At 36.7% G+C, this 21,133-nt stretch overlaps 1 protein-coding gene across 2 annotated transcripts in view; it reads right to left on the bottom strand.

The window, feature by feature from the left end:
- Positions 1-468: 468 nt before the first annotated feature.
- Positions 469-21,133, bottom strand: part of LOC136027474 (uncharacterized) — a 56,147-nt gene continuing 35,482 nt past the window's right edge. Inside the window, exons 4-5 of one of the 2 annotated variants that reach the window (XM_065704772.1) lie at positions 17,622-17,736; positions 469-860 (exon numbers count right to left, since the gene is read on the bottom strand). In XM_065704772.1, coding sequence (XP_065560844.1) covers positions 746-860; positions 17,622-17,736 — 230 coding nt within the window. In that variant the 3' untranslated portion in view covers positions 469-745. Of the gene's footprint in view, positions 861-3,939; positions 4,055-17,621; positions 17,737-21,133 lie in introns of both variants that reach the window. The other variant, XM_065704771.1, reaches the window with a different exon arrangement.

Genomic DNA, 21,133 nt, shown 5'->3' with positions numbered 1-21,133 from the left:
CACGCGTGCGATAAAAAAATTTTACCGATAGCTGGTCGTATATGCACTAGGAATGGTTCAGGAAACTCCAACGCTAGTTCCTCCACTGACCATGTCTGTTTTTGGCACTGTGAGATGTCCCATTTCTCAAAGAAACATTCAGTACTGCATATATACCTTTCCTGTGGGAGATATGGACACGAATATGCCAAACATGAAATGGAACGCGTCTAACAAAAAAATATTTGTTAAATGAACCCTTGAAAACCACAAAAATTATGATCCAAAAATTCATTTCTGGCAGTCCCCCACCTGTCTGGGCAATATTGGGGCGGCAATTTTTAGAGACAATTTATTGTCTTCTCCAAACGTCGTTTCACAAAATGAATATCCGTATCAAACAAACCTAATTTGCTTAATTTTACATACACAAATAATCTAAAAGTGAGTTAGGTTTGATTTATGTTCAGTTAAGATAAAATAAGTCAATTAAGGTAAAACAATTCCTATTTATTGGCAGTAAAAGGCTTCTTTTAAAAAGAAGATAAACTTTCATATAAAGAATACCAGAAACTCTCACAATTTGTCATTTATTCACACATGTTTAGGAGGTTGTATAGGCCCCAAATAAAATTTGTGTATGCGTTTAGCAATAGATTCTTAAAATTCTGTATCTTGTATTCACAGTTGAACATTTTTTTTGTTATATCTACAAAATTTTAACACGAGCTTAGATGTCACTCTTGGTAATTTATGTTGCAAAGCTTCAAATAAACTGTAGAAGAAGAGGTAGTAGTAACGCAGTGGTGGCAATAAACACTTTGTAGCTTGCGTTGCATCCATCAACATCATCACAACTTTGCAGGCATCCTTTTACATATCTGAAACAGAAAAAACATGCTTAATAATATCCGCTCGCAGACCTAGAAAATATTAGGATTCTAGGAAAATATTAGAAAATATTAGAAAATACATTAGCAAAAGAAGTAAGGAAGCTGGAATAATACAGAAAAACGAAGCTGAAAAGGTTTGACATATGAGAGTCCTAATATATTTGTTTTATTATTGATGAAATTTTACTTTTCATTTAATTTGCAGAAAAAGGGATTCAACAGCAGAATCATTATGGATATCACATATATCAAAAGGAAATCAAAACGCGAGGTCTTTGTAGAGAGGAATATTGTACACAATAGGTAAAAGTGGAGAGAAAGAGAAAGCGGAGAGAGAAGAGAAAGTGAAAAAAAGCGTCAAAAAACTAAAGAAATTAAGATTTTGTACATATTAGATACCATATAGTTAGAAAAACAGGCAACGATTTTTTTCCGACAATATGTATATTTGTTTCAGCTAGGTATATGACATTTCGAAATTATTCATAGAACCCGAATTGAAAAATGTTATACCAGACTCAATGATCGTTGTTTTTAATTTTTTCAATAAATATTTAACTATGAACTACTTTGACAATCAAAGAGATTCTCCTAAGACTGTAAATCAATGACGCAAGTAAGGCATGGCTTGGGGGCAAAACCCCTCCTCCTATGAAATATAAAAATCATATGAAATTAGTGCGATTTAGTTTTATTACAACTGACTTCTGATCAAATCCCGGGCATAGCCATGACTGTTTGCTATTTCCTCCAATATAGTGAAAAATCATGTGTGTATTAAATTTGCCAAGGTTTTAATGACATGGATCACTACAAATATTATATATGCCCAAGAAAAAGTTGCCTTTTTACTGCCATGAAAGATGTCACTGCTGTTCCCAAGCATTCGATGCCCGGGGACACCAGACTAGTAGTTTCCATGGAAAGTTAATTCTACCTCGTCGCTTAATGTACCATATTGTGGAAACGACGGCAATTTTTTCTTCTTTTCTTTCATTCAACAGCTGTAAAACGATTATACAATCCAAATCGACTTGAATTCAAATCTGCGTTAAATTTTGAAACATGGCATTGCTGCTTCCTATTTCGATACGTTATCCACATAAAATGCGTGTTCCAACGCATAAAATAGACACAGCGTGGATAGTAATTCTTGCTCAAGAATAAAGTGATATATTTCTCAACTTGCTTAAATTTTGAGACTTATAATACACAATTTTTCTTTATATTAATATCAAAGAAAAACAAAACTATTCGTGCATGCGATAAATGTTGTGTGCAAGGTGCAACAGCGAAGCAAAGCAAATAAGTAACAACGGCGGTGCTAGAACAAACATTATCCTTCAGTCGATGGTTTTGGACATATTACGAAAAAATGAAGCGGAAAACCTAAATAGGAGATCACCCACCTTAACCACTTATTATGCGCAGTGTCTTAATGAGTCTTGTTTTAAATGAAAATGCCTACTACCAGTATTGCTAAAAATCAAAATTCTAGCCATGTAAGTTGATTTAACGCCTGGGGAAAAACGGTCCATCCATTTTTGTGGAAACGGATTCATTTTCTTATGGAAAAAATGGTCCATAAAAAACAGCTATGACAGGACTACTAGTAATATCTCTCAGTTAGACTATTGTCTACAATATAGCCTAGAAAATTATGTCTAAAATCAACGCACTATCCACTTTTTGTTGCAGGTGCACACAGCTTTGTGACTCTGACTTTGGTTCTCGCTTAGTCTCTTGAGCGCGCAACCCAATGTCCTTTTCTTTCGAAACTGCCTGATATCCCCCAATCCTACTTTGATGCTTTGTATTTGCCTCTATGCCTTGGAGGGGGGGGGGGAATTTCTTGGTGATCTCTTTAGCTTAACATTTAGCAAAGAGGCAAATACAATTGGAGAATGCCAGCCTCATACCCAACCTCAGGGTGTGCATGTTTGGGTCTTAAGATGTTTCATTTGCCAATCATTCTAGATTGTACATTGAAGATGCTAATAATATATTCTCTGGAAAGGTAATGCCCAGATGAGACCCAATGAAATTAAAACTTGGTTTTCAATGGGGAACTCTATAAAGAAAATTATTCATTTGTCTGTGTTTAAAAAAAGTGGTTAAATCTATAAAAGTAAAATCGAGGGGTCGTCGACTTTCATATATCACGCACACCAGGTGGAGCAGATCAAGCATTGTGACAGTGTAACAAGTATAGTAAAAACGGGCAATGCGTCATGATGATGGTGCCAATCGTGGCGGAGCTGCGCCATACGGGGCGGAACTATTTGACACACATGGTGCTCCGGTATGTACACCAGGTGATGGAAAGTGGGCAACCCTTCCAGTATAACATTACCGTATGATATGCTAATTTGAATTACAAGCTTGAGTCTGCAAGATCTGAAAATATATTAGCAGGGAATCATTCAAAATGCTTAGGGTTCCACCCTTGGGGTAGGCATTTACCTGATGCGTTCCAAAATCTTATTAAAACGGAACTATTCCTAGGTTTTCCTATCATTCCTTAAAAGTTAAGAAAAGGACATTGATTCGTTTAAAACTCTCCCCTCCTCTCCGATAGAAACTTATCCAAAAGCCTACTGGAAGAGGAGGGACGTAGTTCATTTCGAGAAGAAACCTAAAAATCTTAATTATTTTAAAGTTAATATCTGTTCTCAGGGCCATATCCAGGATTTTGATTCGAGGGGAGGGTCAGTTTTTCTGGGGGGATATGTTTTTTGAACACATTAAAAATTTGTTTATATGCATTTTTGTTACGTTTCTACGGACCTGACAAATATTTTGAGGAAGGGGATTCAAAACCCCCGACCTCTCTTATCGAATAACGCCTTGTCGGTACTGATCCAAATTCGAAACATTTTTCTGATAGTATTAATAATAGGTTGTATTCCCTTCTTTTAATTCTGCATTTTTCAGTAATGGCTAGAGTTTAAATGCTAAGCAAAGTTTGAAAACAGTTAATGAAGCATTAAAAGGTGAGTAAAGCAATTGGCCGTAACATTGAATGTGAGAAGGGGAAGGTCAATCACTCAATTAGTATGCTTCAAACCTGCCGTCGTAGAAAAGGCTTCCGCAATGCGACATTCTGATTATTTCCGTATCAGTGGTTAGCGTTCCGCTATCTAATGCGCAAAGTCGAATTACGATTGTGTCTCCATTGTCTTCTATAATAAAACAAGCATTTTAGTCGAACATCATCCGTAAGAAGCTAAAATATTAAAGCATAAGTTCTGACAGAAGGGAACTCCAATTTGACTGTCGGATTTCAGATTGTTTGACTGAAAACTGTTTGACGGATCAGAGCTGAAAAACTTCTTTTTTTTTCTGATTGACAAAATTTTGTCTAGAATAACAAGTTTCCTCTCAGGCACACCAATTTACAAGACTCTAAAGGGGGAAGGATTTTATCTTATTTTTTCAATAAAGATTAAAAAAAAATTGTCTTTGAAAATCAAGGGGGTCGATGAAATTTAGAGGGTAACTATCCACAATCCCTCCGGGTGCTGATTCTTGTTCATACTAGCAACAAGTACTATTTGTTCTATCTTTGAGAGATGCCTTCAAAGAAGTAGATTTGGGAAATTTCCCAGGAAGACTTTAGAGGCAACAGTCAGAACACCAGCTAGAAATAACAAGGCAACATAGCTGTAAATCGTCCTTGACTTGAACAATATACCTTCTTTCAGTCAGAACTTGGCTTAACAGCGAAAAAGAAAAGCTTAGCGTCCGGCCATTCTAGCTAAGCATCCTATATCAAAGGATCAAGATTAAGGTAAGGTTCTTACGGGAGTTAAATTTTGCTTTAACAGTCGGATTCCATATTGTTTGACGGAAAACTGTTTGACGGATAAGAGCTGAAAAACTTGTTTTTTCTGATTGGCAAAATTTTGTCTAGAATTACAAGTTTCCTCTCAGGCACATTAGTTTACAAGACTCTATGGCGGGGGGAAGGATTTCATCTTATTTTTTCAATGAAGAATAAAAAAAAAATCCTTGAAAATCAAGGATATCAATGGAATTTAGAGGGTAGCTACCCCCAATCCCTCCGGGTACCCATGATTCTTGTCCATACTAGCAACAAGTACTGTTTGTTTTCTCTTTGAGAGAGATCTTCAAAGAAGTAGTTTTGGGAAATTCCCCAGGAAGACTTTAGACGCAACATTCAGAACACCAGCTAGAAATAACAGGGCAGAATAGCTGTAAATCATGCTTAACTTGGACAATGTACCTTCTTTCAGTCAGAACTTGGCTTAACAGCGAAAAAGAAAAGCTTAGCGTCCGGCCATTCTAGCTAAGCATCCTATATCAAAGGATCAAGATTAAGGTAAGGTTCTTACGGGAGTTAAATTTTGCTTTGGTAGTCGGATTTTGCATTGCTCAACGAAAAAGGCATACCGTAGATGAGCTTTTGGTTGGCTTCTGTTTCAGAGTAGACTTGCAAAACTTCACATTCCCGCTCACCAAAGCTTATTTTAAAAAAGATAAAAACGTTACCTTTATACTGGTAACAATACGCCACTGCTTTATTTTTAGATACATATTCAAAAGAGCCTTTCTTCGGGATATTTTTTAGGAAGTCTTTAGAATGTTTTACTTTCAACACGACTTACCAACCAGAAATGACATACTAACATACCTCTTGGTCGTTCTTACTTTGAAATATGTACACTCTCCAGTCAGAATCTGGCTTAAGAAAAACTAACAATTTTATTGTTCTAGCTAAGCATTTTATAGCAAAGGCTAAAGCTAGTTTATGACAGCATTCATTTTCCACTTTAGTGTCCGGATTTGATATCACCCAATGAAGAAAAGATGTAAGGATCTCCGTTGCCCTTCATAATTTTTAGAAGGGTTTAAAGATCAAAGTGCGACATTCACAGAGTGATATTTGCGCTTTGACAAGAATTTTCTGGGCTTTGAAATCAAATATATGTCGTTCACCAAAAACAAAAGAAAAAAATAATTAAGAGAACTAAACGTGGTTGATTTTCCAGAAGGTGAAACTATTACCCTCAGAGCCTTAAGAAAACACACGAGTAGTTTATTTATGTTGTAAATCCAAAAGTTCTTCAAATGAATTACATTACTAATAAACCACCAGAATACTAAGTGGAATTCAATCACCAGAGCCAGTTTATAGAGTTGTGTTTATTATAACAATGAAAGTGGGTTGACTTCTGAATAACTTGCGTTTTCAGTTAATATTTGTGAGAGTTTTAGGCTATATAATTGTATAAGCCAGTTTTATGACTTCCACTTTTTTGCGAAGGAATAGTGACCTATCAGCAATTTTAAACGCAGCCCTATTCCTGCTTTTAAACGCAGCCGTATCCCTGGATTCCACGGGAGCCCTATCCGGTCCCTCCGACGACAACCATATTATGTCATAGGGAATGTTTTCTAAGAGACGCAGGGGCATGTTACGTCATAGGGAATGTTTCCTAGTAGAAGCAGGTGTCTTTTACGTAATAGGGAGGGTTTACTTTGGTTGTTACATAATAGGGTTTGGGTTGTTACGTTAGACAGGTCTTAAGGTGGCCCTAGGTTACACAGCCAAACAACGGGATGCCCTTAAACACATAAAGGAAATTATGAATCTTGCACAGAACGACGGTTATGATACAAAGTTACGAGTCAACAGGCTGTTTATATAGGGTCGACTATTCAGATACAATGGAAAGGCTGTTATAGAGGAAGAGCAACTTGATGCCAGTTGAAAATCCTGGTCCACCTCCTAGCTCTAGGCTCCCGAATGACCCCAGTGATATCCCGATGGGGCTAGATAGTGGCCCCAGTGATAGTGATGCCGAGACAGTGATACCATAGACAGTCTTTTCTCAGGCAGCATCCGCAACTAAAAGACCTGCTAGTGCTGTTATTAGCCCTAATGACCTATATCGACAGCAGTAATGCCTCTCTGCTTTCCCCAACATCTCTCTCCCTGCTTTTAAAGTCAGCCCTATCCCTGCTTTTAAAAGCAGCCCTATCCCTGGATTCCACAACATCCCTAACCCGTCATTGTGACGACAGCCAGCAGGTGTTTGTTACGTCATAGGGAATGTTTTCTAAGAGACGTAATATAATTTACGTTACTTGTTACGTAAAAGAGAGGATTTACTTTGGTTGTTACGTAATAGGGTTTGTTAGAGTTCACTGGTCAAGCAGGGAAGTTTTTTGAATTTTTTCAAGACGTTTCAAGACATCCCAAGACGTTTTTAAGACATTTTTCTTTAAGGCATTTTTCTTCATAATTTCTTTAGTTCTTATGTAATAGGGGAATGTTTACTTATGTTAAGAATGACGCATTAAAACATGACTTGTTTTTCAGGCCCTTGTAGGGAATCCCCGCTTGTAACTGAAGGGGACCACACACGTAAGTGTTACATAATAACTGTTCACATATGGAATGTTATATAATACATTGAGAGATTTCATTTTCCTTCATTGCGTTTTTCTCAGGGAACCTTTATATTCTAAAGATTTTTGTCCCCATTAGGATTAGAAAGTATGTTAGGCTAAACTTTTTATCAGACATAGACAGTGACTGATCACATCTCTGTTCCGACCCAAGGCAGCGCAAAATGAAAAAAGTAGGCTGTGTTCTACTTTTTGCCATTATCTTGGTATTATTTTAAACAGGCCAAATTCACGATTTAGGTCTACTTCTGTCTTACTGGAATTGTTTCTAATAAGTATTCTTCTTAATTTAAATTCTCTAAGGTGTTTTCTATAAGGTGTGGATAGTTAGATGTTTCAAACAGGCCAAATTGGCTATTAGGTCTACTTCTGTATTGCTACCATTGTTTCTAATAAGTATTCTTCTTAATTTAAATTCTCTAAGATGTTTCTTATAAGGTGTGGCTTGTGAGATGTTTCAAACAGGCCAAATTGGCTATTTAGGTCTACTTCTGTATTACTAGCGTTATTTCTTATAAGTATTCTTCTTAACTTAAATTCTCTAAGGTGTTTTCTATAAGGTGTGGATAGTTAGATGTTTTAAACAGGCCAAATTGGCTATTAGGTCTACTTCTGTATTGCTACCATTGTTTCTAATAAGTATTCTTCTTAATTTAAATTGTCCAAGATGTTTCTTATAAGGTTTTGCTTGTGAGATGTTTCAAACAGGCCAAATTGGCTATTTAGGTCTACTTCTGTATTACTAGCGTTATTTCTTATAAGTATTCTTCTTAACTTAAATTCTTTAAGGTGTTTACTATAAGGTGTGGCTTGTAAGATATTTCAGAGAGGCTAAATTGGCTATTTAGGTCTACTTCTCTATTATAGCATTATTTCTAATAAGTATTCTTCTTATTTAAATTCTTTAAGGTGTTTTCTATGAGGTGTGGCCTGTGAGATGTTTCAAACAGGCCAAATTCGCTATTTAGGTCTACTTTTGTATTACTAACATTGTTTCTAATAAGTATTCTTCTTAATTTAAATTCTCTAAGGTGTTTTTTTTATAAGATTTGGCTTGTGAGGTGTTTCAATCAGGCCAAATTGGCTATTTATTAGTTAATTATTAGTTAAAATACTAGGTTTCGGTAGAGGACAATAGAGCTTTTTTGTGTTTTCTTTCTTTATTTTAGGGTATAAATTAAATGGAAAGTTGCAATTTATTATAACTATTAATTAGTTGCTCTAGTTATTTAATGATTAGTTTGCATGCTAGGTTTTAGAAGAGGACAACAGAGCTTGTATGTGTTATCTTTATCCTTTACTTTATAGTCTAAATTAAAAGTAAAGTTGCAATTTACTGCTACTATTAATTAGTTGCATTAGTTAGTTAATTATTTGATAATCATACTAGGTTTTGGTAGAGGACAACAGATAGGGGAATGCCATAGAGATGTGTAGAGTACCTCCATAGGAGGTAGAGACCAAGAAGGACCTTGTCCCTGGGGGTTCATAATAGAAACTGGGGCACCCTCTCCTGGGGTCATAAATAAAGGTGGAGGAGGAAGAAGGCCCCTCAAATGTACACTCAACAGGGCCCACTGGCGTGTCCACATGTCAAATGAGTTACAAACCTTCTCCCAGTAATGGGTTTAATTGCATGGTGATGCAGAACACTATCGTGGGAGGATCCTCTATAGGAGGACAACTGCGGCAGAGCGTAAGATCCAGATTTATGGACAACGGCCTCCGTAAAGGGCTGCCTCGACCCTTTCGGGGTACCTGCAAGACTGGGAAACTTTCGGTCAACTATTCCTACTTGAGGAGTGGCGCCCCTTGAGGAAATTATAGCCTAGTAAACAACACAGCACTCGCACGGGATTCTGATTATTGGATATTTTTCTGGGTTTGGTTTGTTTTGATGTTTGTTTTCGGGCTGAAAAACCTCTTCCAAGCTAATTTATCTACTATGGGTTGCCTCCCCGTAGTAGCATTTCGACTCTTGTTGATAGAAGAGCATCGCCAAGTGCTGAAAACCATGTTGTGACCAAAATGGGCCCAGGATTGCACAAAGCCTCCAACTTACTGGAGGTCCCAGGGACTTCTTGCTGCCCGGTTCTAAGCCGGCTTAAGCGCTTCGGTGTAGACTTGAGAAGATATGTTGGTCCCCGTCCTGCACTGGTGTCCGGGATCATTGCTTTTCCTGAGGCCAGAATAATTTCAAAGATTTAAAGGACATTAAAATTGGAACTTGGAATGTTACGACGTTAAAAAATGACTACCGCATCGACATTTTGACTGACGAATTCAGACGCTTTGAACTGGATTTATTAGGAGTTTCAGAAACTCATATCCGAGGGGTAGGAAGCATGAAATTAGGTGATGTAGAATTTGTTTACTCAGGCAGGAAGGATGGGGCACATAGACAGGGAGTAGGGCTTTTGATGAAAAAGGAAGCTGCTAAGTCTTGTTTAGGCTGGGAAGGTATTAACAATAGAATACCAATTGCTCATTTTATGACTAAAAAGCCCAGGGTATCAGTTATAGTAGTATACGCCCCTGTTGAACCAACTGATGGAGATACTAGTGACTCAGATGAATTTTACTTACAGTTACAGAAGCAAATAGACAGGGTACCACGTAGAAATATGGTGTTTATGCTAGGAGATTTTAATGCCCAGGTTGGTAGAAATAGGGATAGATGGTATCCTAGCCTAGGTAAATTTGGTGTTTGGAAAGAAAACAGTAATGGCTATAGACTTTTGTAATTTTGTAGGTATAAATACCTAGTAATAACCAATACGGTGTTTGGCCACAAAATGGCCCATAAGTTGACATGGTATTCACGTGATGGTAAGATAGCAAACCTTATTGATTATGTTATTGTAAACCGATGACTAGCAGGATCAATACAAGATACTAGGGTGTATAGGAGTACTGTTATTGATGTTAAAAGTAAAGATCAGCATCTAGTATTGTCTAAGGTTAATTTAAAGCTGAAATTTCGGAAGGGTAACTACCTCCCGGAAAGTTATGATGTTGGTAGACTCCAGGATGAAAATTTGAGAAGAAACTTGCAGGAACAGTTGAATACTAAACTTGAGAGTTTAAAAATTGACAATGTGGAAGATGGATGGAATGATTTTAGAAAAACAATTTGTGAAGTTGCTGATGGTGTCATAGGGAAGAGTGTTAAGACTGCAACTAGGAATATTAATGAAAAAGCTTTAGGTTTAATAGAGAGTAGAAGGGGTTTGTACAAGAATTATCTGAGTGATAGGTCGCATGAAAATCAAGGGAATGTAAAGAAAGTGGAGAAAGCATTAGAATATAAACTAAGGAGACGTGAAGTGGAGGCCATGGGTAGAATTGCTGAGGATCTGGAAGATACGGCTAGACGGCATAATAGTAAAATATTATACTGGCATGTTAATAAATTGAAAGGAAGTAGTCAATCTGGACTAGTCCCAGTTAAAGATAGAAATGGGGCCACAATTAGTGATAAGGAAAAAGTTAAAGAAAGATGGGTGGAACATTTTGAGAATGTGCTGAACTGAGATACAGTTGCAGGAAAAGATACAGATGAAAATGAAAAAGTTTGTGATACCTTGAATGTGAAGGAAGATTTGTTTAGTGAGGAAAATTAATGACAGAATATATTGATGAAAATGAAAAAGTTTGTGATACCTTGGATGTGAAGGAATATTTGTTTAGTGGGGAATAGGCTTGAAAATTAATAGACTTGAAAATTAATGTGAAGAAGACTAAGTCACTAAGGCTAGGAATAAGTGAAGATGAAAAGGTGACGTTGGGTAACGAAAAGATTGATCAGGTTAGCAGCTTCAATTACCTTGGTAGTATTATTAGTAAAGACGGTGGGAGCAGTGAAGATATTATAAGTAGAATAGCTAAGGCTCAGGGTGTTTTTTCACAGTTAAAAAAAGTTTGGAAGAATAAAAAGATAAGTCTGCAAACCAAGATTAGAATTTTGGAAGCTACAGTGATGAAAGTGGTTAAATATGGCTCTGAAGAATGGGCGCTCTGAAAAGCAGATGAAAATTTACTAGATGTTTTCCAGAGAAATTGCCCACGGATTGTTCTGAGTACCCGGCTGACTGACCGTATTTCAAACAGTAGGTTGTACAAGAAATATGGTTCAATCCCGTTTTATTAGGGCTATAATGAAAGAAAGGTTGAGATGGCTAGGTCACGTTCTGTGGATGGTGGATGACAGATTGCCGAAGATTGTCCTTTTCCGTCTAGGGCTATACGGAAAGCAGGTCGTTCTTGTCTGGGTTAGAAGGATGTCATAAATAAAGATTGAGAGGAAATGGGAGCTTCCTGGGAGGGTGTAAAAAGGGAGGCCTTGAATAGATTAGGTTGGAGGAGGAGCGTGCCTAGCTGTGTTGGCCTCAGGCAGCTTAGTGCTACAGTGAGTTATTATTATTATTAGTAGTAGTAGTATTCTCATCCAATAGAATTGAGCCGTAGACAGCTGGACCAGGAGTCTACTCTTATCATTTTTATTCAGGAAATAGGCTCTACGAAATAACCTATTCGACCCATGGAGAAATCTCTGTCCCGCTTACTAGAATGATTAGGGTATTGATTACTATGACTGCAATAATTGAGACGCAGAGGGGAAAATCGATTACTAGAAATTGCTTACACTCGGTATGAACCTGCATGTTAAGTAAGGCTTTAGAGAGTGTTCAGAAATCAGATTATATTGCTATCAGAGATGAAAGATAAGCGAGAGTACCATTATGGCTCGAATAAGGTACATCTTCCTACCTGATTAAAAGTTTTTCCTTTTCTTCTTTACTACACCGAATTTTACACTTATTTTAAGGGCATTCTTCATTTAACATACCTATCTGCATAGGCTACAAGATACTTAAATTGCATTAGTGAAATATATTGAAGTTTTATCCTGGATTAATAAATTTAAGGGATATAAACTTTTTTACATGCAAATTTTATTAATATAAAAAAATTGTAAAGTATTATTAAAACACAGAAAAAGCAGTTAAAACCCAACAACAGAAAAAAAAGAAAACGTGAAAAAAAAATTCATAGGATTAAATATAAACAAAAAGAACCATAAATTTAAGAAAGATGTTCCTATGTGAATAGGTGTTCCTAGCAACCAATTCCAGAGGACAGAGTTGATATTAGAGGTAAATTTAATCCCTATTAAGAGCTATGTCTGAGAGCTTTTAAGGAAAATGCCTCGTTTCTTTGAGCCGATACTATGCAACTCCCGTTGACAAGCGCACATTTGAATAATATTTTCTCTATCTTGAAAATGTCTTAGGAATGATGAAAGGGTGCTAGAGGGTGCCAGAGGGCCAGTAATAGCGCGATTTGGCGGTGTGAGTAGACATGGTATTTCATGGAGGGATGGGTTACGAAGACATGAACCAATGGATTTAATGCGTGACTATTAACAAGCAAATATCAGGAAAATGTCCTAGACATGACGCGGGGGTGGGAGAGGGTGTCAGTGGGTCAGTAATAGCGTGGCATGGTGGTGTGAATTGACATGAGTTATCACGGAGGGCTGGGCTATGAAAAATTGAACTAATGGATTTAATGCATGATTATGCATGAAAATGTCTGTAAACTGTCTTAGGAATGATGAGAGGGTGCTAGAGGGTCCCTGAGGGCTAGTAATTGCGCGGCAAGGTGTTGTGAGTTGAAATGGCATTTCACGGAGGGCTGGTTTGCGAAAACATGAGCTAATGGATTTAAATGCGTGATTTTTAACAAGAAAACGTCTGGAAAATGTCTTAAGAATGATGAGGTAGTTGTAGAGGGTGCTAGTGGGTCAGTCATATTGTGGCACAGGTTAGGAATTGTCAGAAAATAATATCAACAAAAGGGAAAAAAATATCTATCAAGGTATTCGAACGTCAGAAAAAGCTTAAAAGATGAAGACGGGTGCCGGAGGGTGCGATGAAGGGCAGCCGCATAATGCCATGGTGATGTGAACTGTCTTTTGGGGGAGGGCCCCACAAAGGGGTTTGCTTACAAAAAACACGAGCCAATAGAGTTAAAGTATAATTTCTATCAAGAAAATGTCTGAAAATGTCTTAGGAATGATAAGGTGGTACCAGGGGACCAGCCATAGAGTAACACGATGACGTGAATTGACATGGTGTATCACAGAGGTTTGCATTGTGAAAACATTAAGCAACGGAATTAAATCATATCTTTATCATTAAAATATCTTGAAAATGTCTTAGGGATTATAATATATATCGTCGAAATGCCATGGGGCAACAACATATTGCCATGGTGGCGTAATTGCTTGGACCAACATGGACCAACTTGGACCAACTACAGCTTAAAGTTAAGGTGGGAGGTGTTAAATAATTTTTTCGGTGGTGGGGTGACTAAAATCTAACACCCAGTCATTGAAATGATAGATTTTCATTAAGAGCCCTTAGAAATAACTCTTAATAAGGTTTAAATTTACTGCAATAGCAACCCTCCCCCTCTGGAATTGGTTTCTAGGATGGGCTAGCCACATATTGTCACGGTGGCGTGAAGAGTTTGGACTAACATTTTCTAGAGTTTAAATTTAAACTGAGAAATGTTAAAAGAGTTTTTTGACTGAGGGGGGAGCGAAATTTAACGCTCAGTCAAAGAAACGAGGTATTTTCAATAAAAGCCCTCAAAAATACCTTAATGAGGCTTAAATTTACCTCTAACGAGATTATGCAAAATTTAAAGAGGAAGAATTTAAACGCTGTGTTTTCATTAAAACTCTTAGAAATAGCTCTTAATAAAGCTTAAATTTACCTCTAATACTAACCCTCCTCTCAGGAATTGGTTGCTAGGAACCCATCTTTCATAAATTCATGGTTTTTTTAATATTTTATCCTATGTCGATTTTTTTTCACGTTTTCTTTTTTTGCTTTGTTTTTTTATTGACTGATTTTTCTGTGTTTTAATAATGCTTTGTAAATTTGTTTTTATTAAATAAAATCTGCATGTACTGAAGTTTGTATCCTTTAGATTTATTTATCCAGGATAAAACTTTAATATATTTCACTAATGCAATTTAAGCATCTTGTAGCCTATACACATAGATATGTTCATTCAAAAATACCCTTGATATAAGTGTAACATTCTGTGTAGTGAAGAGGAAAATGGAAACTTTTGATCGTGCATGAAGATGTAGCATATTCTAGCCACAATGGTGCTCTCGCTGTTACTTCATCTCTGATAGCATTATTATCTGATAACACTCTCTAAAGCATTACTTAATATGCAGGTGCATACAAATCGTAAAAAATTTCTAGTAATCGATTTTCCTCTCTGCATCTCAATTATTGGAGTCATGGGAAATACATAATCAATAGCTTAATCATTCTAGTAAGGGGGACAAGGATTTCTCCATGGGTCGAATCGGCTCTTTCGTAGAACCTATTTCCTGAATAAAAATAATAGCAATAGATTGCTGATTTAGCTTTCTAGGGCTCCATTCCATTTGTTGGAAATGCCCTTTCGAATACTAAGGGGGACCAAATTCTTTAGAATATAAAGTTCTCTAAGAAAAATACATTGAAAAAAAGAAAATCTCATACAGTATTATGTAACATCCCATGTGTGCACCGTCATTACGTAACACCCACTTGAGTGTCCTCTTCAATTACAAGCGGGGATCTCCTGCGGGGGATTAAACCCTCCCTATTACGTAAAAACCAAAGTAAACCCTAGCTATTACGTAACAGACACCTGCGTCTCCTAGAAAAAATTCCCTGTTACGTAACATGCACCTTCGTCTCCTAGAAAGCGTTCCCTATGACGTAACATGCTCCTGCAGGCTATTGTCGTCGTTTAAAAGTAAGGATAGGGCTGTGTTTAAAAATATTGATAGGTCACTACTCCTATGAAATGGCTTGTCATTGCCATCCCTCTTACTAGGAAAAAACAAGTGCTAAGAGCTCATATGGCACTTGTGACGAGGCAAGAAGAGCTAAGAGCCAAGAGCTCATATGGTATGAGCTCTAACAAAATTCTAAGAATCAATAGATTGATTTAAAAGGAAAATCAGAGGCTTAATGCCGGTCAGGATTTAAGATAAGAGCTCTGAGTCGCGATGTCCTTCTAAATATTAAAATTCATTAAGATCCGATCATCCACTCGTAAGTTAAAATCCCTAATTTTTACTAATTTTTCCTATTCCTTTATCCCCCCAGATGGTCGAATCTGGGAAAACGACTTTATCAAGTTAATTTTTGCAGCTCCCTGACACGCCTACCAATTTTTATCGCCCTAGCACGTCCAGAAGCACCAAACTCGCCATATCAATGAACCCCTCTCCCCAACTCCCCCAAAGAGAGCGAAGCCAGTACGGTTACGTCAATCACGTATCAAGGACATTTGCTTATTCTATCCACCAAGGTTCATCCCGATTCTTCCACTTCAAGTGTTTTCCAAGATTTCCCCCTCCAACTCCCCCCAATGTCAAAAGTTCTGGTCGGGATTTGAAATAAGAGCTCTGAAACATGAATTCCTTCTAAATGTCAAACTTCATTAAGATCCGATCACCTATTCGTAAGATAAAAATACCCCAATTTTCACGTTTTCCAAGAATTCCGGTTCCCCCTCCCCCAACTCCAACAAGTCCAAAAAGGATATGTGCTTATTATTCCCACAAAGTTTTTTCCCGATCCCTCCACTCTAAGCGTTTTCCAAGATTTTAAGTTTCCCCCTCCCAACCCTAACCCCCCCCCCAATGTCACCAGATCCGGTCAGGACTTATAATAACAGGTCTGTGACACGATATCCTTCCAAACATCAAATTTCGTTAAGATCTGATCAACCGTTCGTATGTTAAAAATACTTCAATTTTTCTATTTTTCCGAATTAACGGGCTACCCACTCCCCCCAGATGGTCAAATCGGGAAAACGACTATTTCTAACTTAATCTGGTCAGGTCCCTGATACGCCTGCCAAATTTCATCGTCCTAGCTTACCTGGAAGTGCCTAAAGTAGTAAAACCGGGACCGACAGACCGACAGACAGACCGACTGAATTTGCGATTGCTATATGTCACTTGGTTAATACCAAGTGGCATAGCGAGAAATTTCAGTAAACTTGTATTGTTGATCTCAGGCTTATGAGAGAAATGTTTTAGAGGCTGGAGATGTGGTGTGCATTTTAAACGGAGCCGACAAAATTTGCCCAATTTAAACTAAGAGGATTCCAACATGGCAATGCCATTTCAGCACCATCTGTTAAGGCAATGCTGCTGAGTTGTTTTTTTCCAATCAAGGTACTATATTTCAACACTACCATTGCAGTTAGGTCAAAATTGCTTAGTATAATCTACACTGAGAACAACAAGGAGGCTTCTGGAATAAACAAAAAGCTTCTAGACAACAAAAGGTGGGAAAGAAGGCTTTCTTTTTGGAAATCAGGCTTTCTTTAATGTTTCAAACGTTTTAGGAAGACTATTTAAAGCCTTATATTACATATCAACTACTTTTATGAGGATCTAAAAATTCCGAAAAAATATACAAGATTAAAAAGAACAGCTCCAAAAAATTTATAAATATAGTACTGAAAAACCACAGTGGATCTTTGAATGAGTGAATCAATCCACATCGCTTTCTCATCCAAATAGGATTGCATCCAAATAAACGAGAGAATCGATAATCTTTGTTCTCATGCTGTATTATCCACTCGGAAATCTTTGAACCAGCTTGAAAATCAAGCCAGGCTATTCTTCCAATATCGTAAAGTTGTTTTGACCTCGTTCTGTTTTTTAATGGTTGAGAAACATCTTGTAAGAAATAGGAGTTTTCATAATAATAACAAAATGGATAAGATAAGTTTCTATCAAGATTTACAAAAATCGTTTTTGAATTTTCGTTGCTACGGACCGCATTTTGTTCTCTACTAGATTGTAATTATCGCTCCCGCCCTGATTTGAAACTAACTGCTTTGAACGGTTGAGCAATTTCTCTTTAAGTTGCCATCTATAAGTGTCTGAGTAAGGTGTTTTTGCTATTTTCTGTGTTTTTATTGCATTTCATTTCTTAATTTCCCCCTTCTCTGATTATTCAAAAATTTCCTTTTTTAGTTCCTATTAGTCTCCTCTTTAAAGTTTTTATAATTATTCGAACTCAGGACAGGAACAAAGTATTATTATAACAACATTGACCTTAAAGTCTACCTATTTACATACAGTACATGCTACCCGTTCCTTGGCAAACCCTGCAAAAAAAGAAGCAAAAGTTGAACTGTCAAGAGCGCCCGTAAACTGCCACTATTAAGGCATTAATTTCTATTCTAATTCATTCTACTCTAACACTCAACTACCTTCCTTCCAAAACAAAACTGCCGCAGTGGGACATCCTTACAAGCTCTGTATCCAGTGTAAGTGTGCCACTATCCATTGAACAGTCTCGTACAATCAAGGTCTCTTGTGTATCAGCTAGGAATTTAAAAAATTATTTCTCTGCTCTTCATATTCATGTTATTCTACTTAAATGCATAAAGTACTAAACAATCACAATGGGGATAGGAATTTAATAATAGGGATATAGTGAGTGATAAAAACTGTTGCAAGTGTTCAAAGGTTATAACCATTTTTCAGGCAGGCAATGAAGAACAGGAATTGTTTAGTTTAATTTGTGCAATGATTCGGCTTGTCCAGCATAAATGAAGCAGAATTAAGGGTTTAAACGTGTATTGCGTTGGCCCTATGGCTTTTAAAGCAATAAAATTTATATTATTGTTACTATTGCAATAGGAGGAATGATAGTAAATAATTTTATTAGATATATAATAAAAAATTACAACACTGTAGAATTAATATGGTTATTTAAATCCATTTTGAAAAAACAGGGTAGAGGGAGGGGGTAAGGCTAAGGAACAAGAAAGTATTTTTTTGAATGAACGAAAATTAGACACTAAATTACACCCTCTACTCACTCCTTCAACATTTATCTGAAGCCTTACTAAGAGTTAGAAATTTGAATTCAAAATGCATTGTTTTTTTCATGTTTGGAGTCTACATCTGTGTAAATTATCATACAAATTTGAATTATCATACACATTTTAAACAGAGGGATTTTGATTATCATAATTATCAGACAGATTTAAATTATTATGCAATTTAAGTTATCTTTATAATATTTAAAGCAAATTAATATAATTTAATATATACAACTTATATTATATTATCCCTCAATTTAGATTATTTAATATCATACAATTTAAGTTAACAAACACATTTGAAACAAAGGTATGGATAAAATGACCTAAGATTGATAAAAGGATTAAGTTACACTGGCGGATCTAGGGGAGCCGTGGGGGACCCCAGGTCCCTCAAGTTTTTTTCTAGTGTGCTAGGATATTAATTTTTGCATTTTTCAAATTTGGTAGTAATTATTACTTTAAATTTCATTTTCTAGCAACTGAGGTTATAGGAACCTGTAGATGCTGGAAGGATGTGTTGACAAAGCTTGTTCCACAATTCATTTGCAAATCATCACTTTGTATGCATATACAGGACAGTTGAGTACAAAAAAGAAAAAAAAACACTTCATCAGCAAGGAATGTTTGAGGGTTAAGTAAGGCTAAAGGCTCAGGCAATGTAAGCTATGCAGATCAGCCCACTTGATAAATATCATATATCTAAAGGATGGCCGTTATCAAATGGGTTTAAACTGCAGAGCTTATAGTATCCTGGAGACCATAGAACCATATATGGCAATAGATGCCATAGAACCATAATCAATGCCTAGGCCACAGGCCTTATCTTGTTTTTTCATTTTTTCTACTTTTTTTGTAGAACATTTTTTCAATTTGGTCAATTATTGGAACCTTTGTCACATTGCCCCCCCCCCAGTATTTTTTTCATTGGAGCCCTTGTCACATTGGGCCTTCCCCAAGATTTTGCTCTAGATCCGCCCCTGTTCAGTTAGTCGGGAAAAAAGGCTAATCATATGAAAAATAATGGAAAACAGTGGAAATCGTGTTATTTTTAGATTTAGGTAGGGGCCACAGTAGTCAATAGGGAGGAAGGGGGCAAGGGAGGAGCAATTGCAAAAACACATATTTTCTGTCCTTTCCTCTAGATTTTGAAAATATCTATTCAGATATTTGGATTTTAAAATGCCCTTTTCGGTATTTTCATAGAAAAAAATCGAAAACACAACAATACCCCCTAGATTCTGAAAATTACGTTTTACCCATCCCCTACATTTTCATGAATTTGCATCCCTGAGAAGGTATCATTCACACCTTGCAACTGCTGACTATTCGAAAAATCTTAGCCTTTTTATTAATTAGTGCCCACTCTGGACCCTAATAGATACTTTTTCAAGGTAAAAATGTCTCAAATCTTCCTTGAATTCTGGAACGTATGATACATCAACGAGGTAGTGGAAAGCCATTAATATATACTGTGTCTCAAGAAACCTCCTAAGATTTTATCGTTTCCTGCAGTTATAATCAGTTATAATTTAGTTGCTTGTATTACTGATGATACTAAACCGGAAAACCCAAAAACATAGGAGGAATCAAATTATTTTTGATAGAATTAAACAAAAATGAGATTCTAAGAAGTGAGATCTTAGTGCAGAATGTTCCTGTGGGACGAGTCTCATTGGAAATTTTTAGTTCTTGTTGTTAGACAGATTTTAATCTACACCTAGTCTCAAGTATATCACACTTTAAGTGTGATATAGTGTGATATTAAGACGATAATAATAAGCTTGCTAAGAAAACACCTTTCCACACTCCGCTCTGATCTGCTACACAAAGCATGGCAGTCCTGCCTGTATATGTAGAGCGTTGTGATTGACTTTGTTGTGACACTGGCTCTAGTACTCACTTTGTTGTGACACTGGCTCTAGTACTCACTTTGTTGTGACACTGTGACACTTTGACACTGGCTCTAGTCCCTTTCGGGATTATCACCACATTTATTGTATCACCACATCTTTGAGTTTCACGCTGAGAGGGCTCTTGAGTAATACTACAAGGAAGGAACCTATATGATAGCGGCCGGTACTTGGTACAATGAGGTTTTGCTGGGCATACAAGATGCGGCGAAAATAAATTTAACATCAAGAGATACTTTTTCTAACTGTTTCTGCGAGTTAGAAAAAGGGTGGAAACGTTTTTGGGAAATTAGTAATTTCTCAGTGACCAAAAACGATAGGGGAAAGTGGATGGAGCTTGCTGAATTTCAAAGGTGGCTCATAAAAACTATTGTGACGAAACATACGATTTGGCGTCTGCTATTACCTTTTTTTGGCGTCTGCTATTACCTCAAATTTGGCGTCTGCTATTACTAATGCTGCATGACTGCATATCGAGCTTTTTTCGTCGAAATTAAATTTCCGATTTATCTTAATTTCTTAACTGAACTTAAAATAGATTTTAGTTTCCACTTAACCAATCTAAACCACCAGATTAATTTTGACTGTCCTTTCACTTTAACTTTCCAAAATCCTCGTTCTAATATTCCATAGGTTTTGCCATTCTTAAAACCCTTTTTCTGAGGATTCGTACAAGGTAAAGTATTGTTGCTTCTCTTAAATATCGATACAGTATCTGAATAACTGTTACCTGTTATATGGGGCCAAGGCCATATCCAGAGGGTTACCGGTTTTGAACCCCTTCCCCCAAAATTATGTCGACTCATAAAAACATAAAAAAATGCATTTGAAAAAATTTTTGATGGGTTTTTAATTTTTTTAAATTTACTTCTTTTTTTTAAAAGCTCCTACCTGCAAAAATGTGGAATTCGTATTTTTTTTTCTTTGCCAAAAGAAAGATCACGGATGAGCGTTTATTTATTCCCCCTCCCCCAGGGACGA

Source organism: Artemia franciscana, chromosome 5 (assembly GCF_032884065.1).
Source record: "Artemia franciscana chromosome 5, ASM3288406v1, whole genome shotgun sequence".
Classification (NCBI taxonomy): Eukaryota; Metazoa; Arthropoda; class Branchiopoda; order Anostraca; family Artemiidae; genus Artemia; species Artemia franciscana.
The sequence above is the reverse complement of the archived record's forward strand: the minus strand, read 5'-3'. Positions and strand labels throughout refer to the sequence as shown.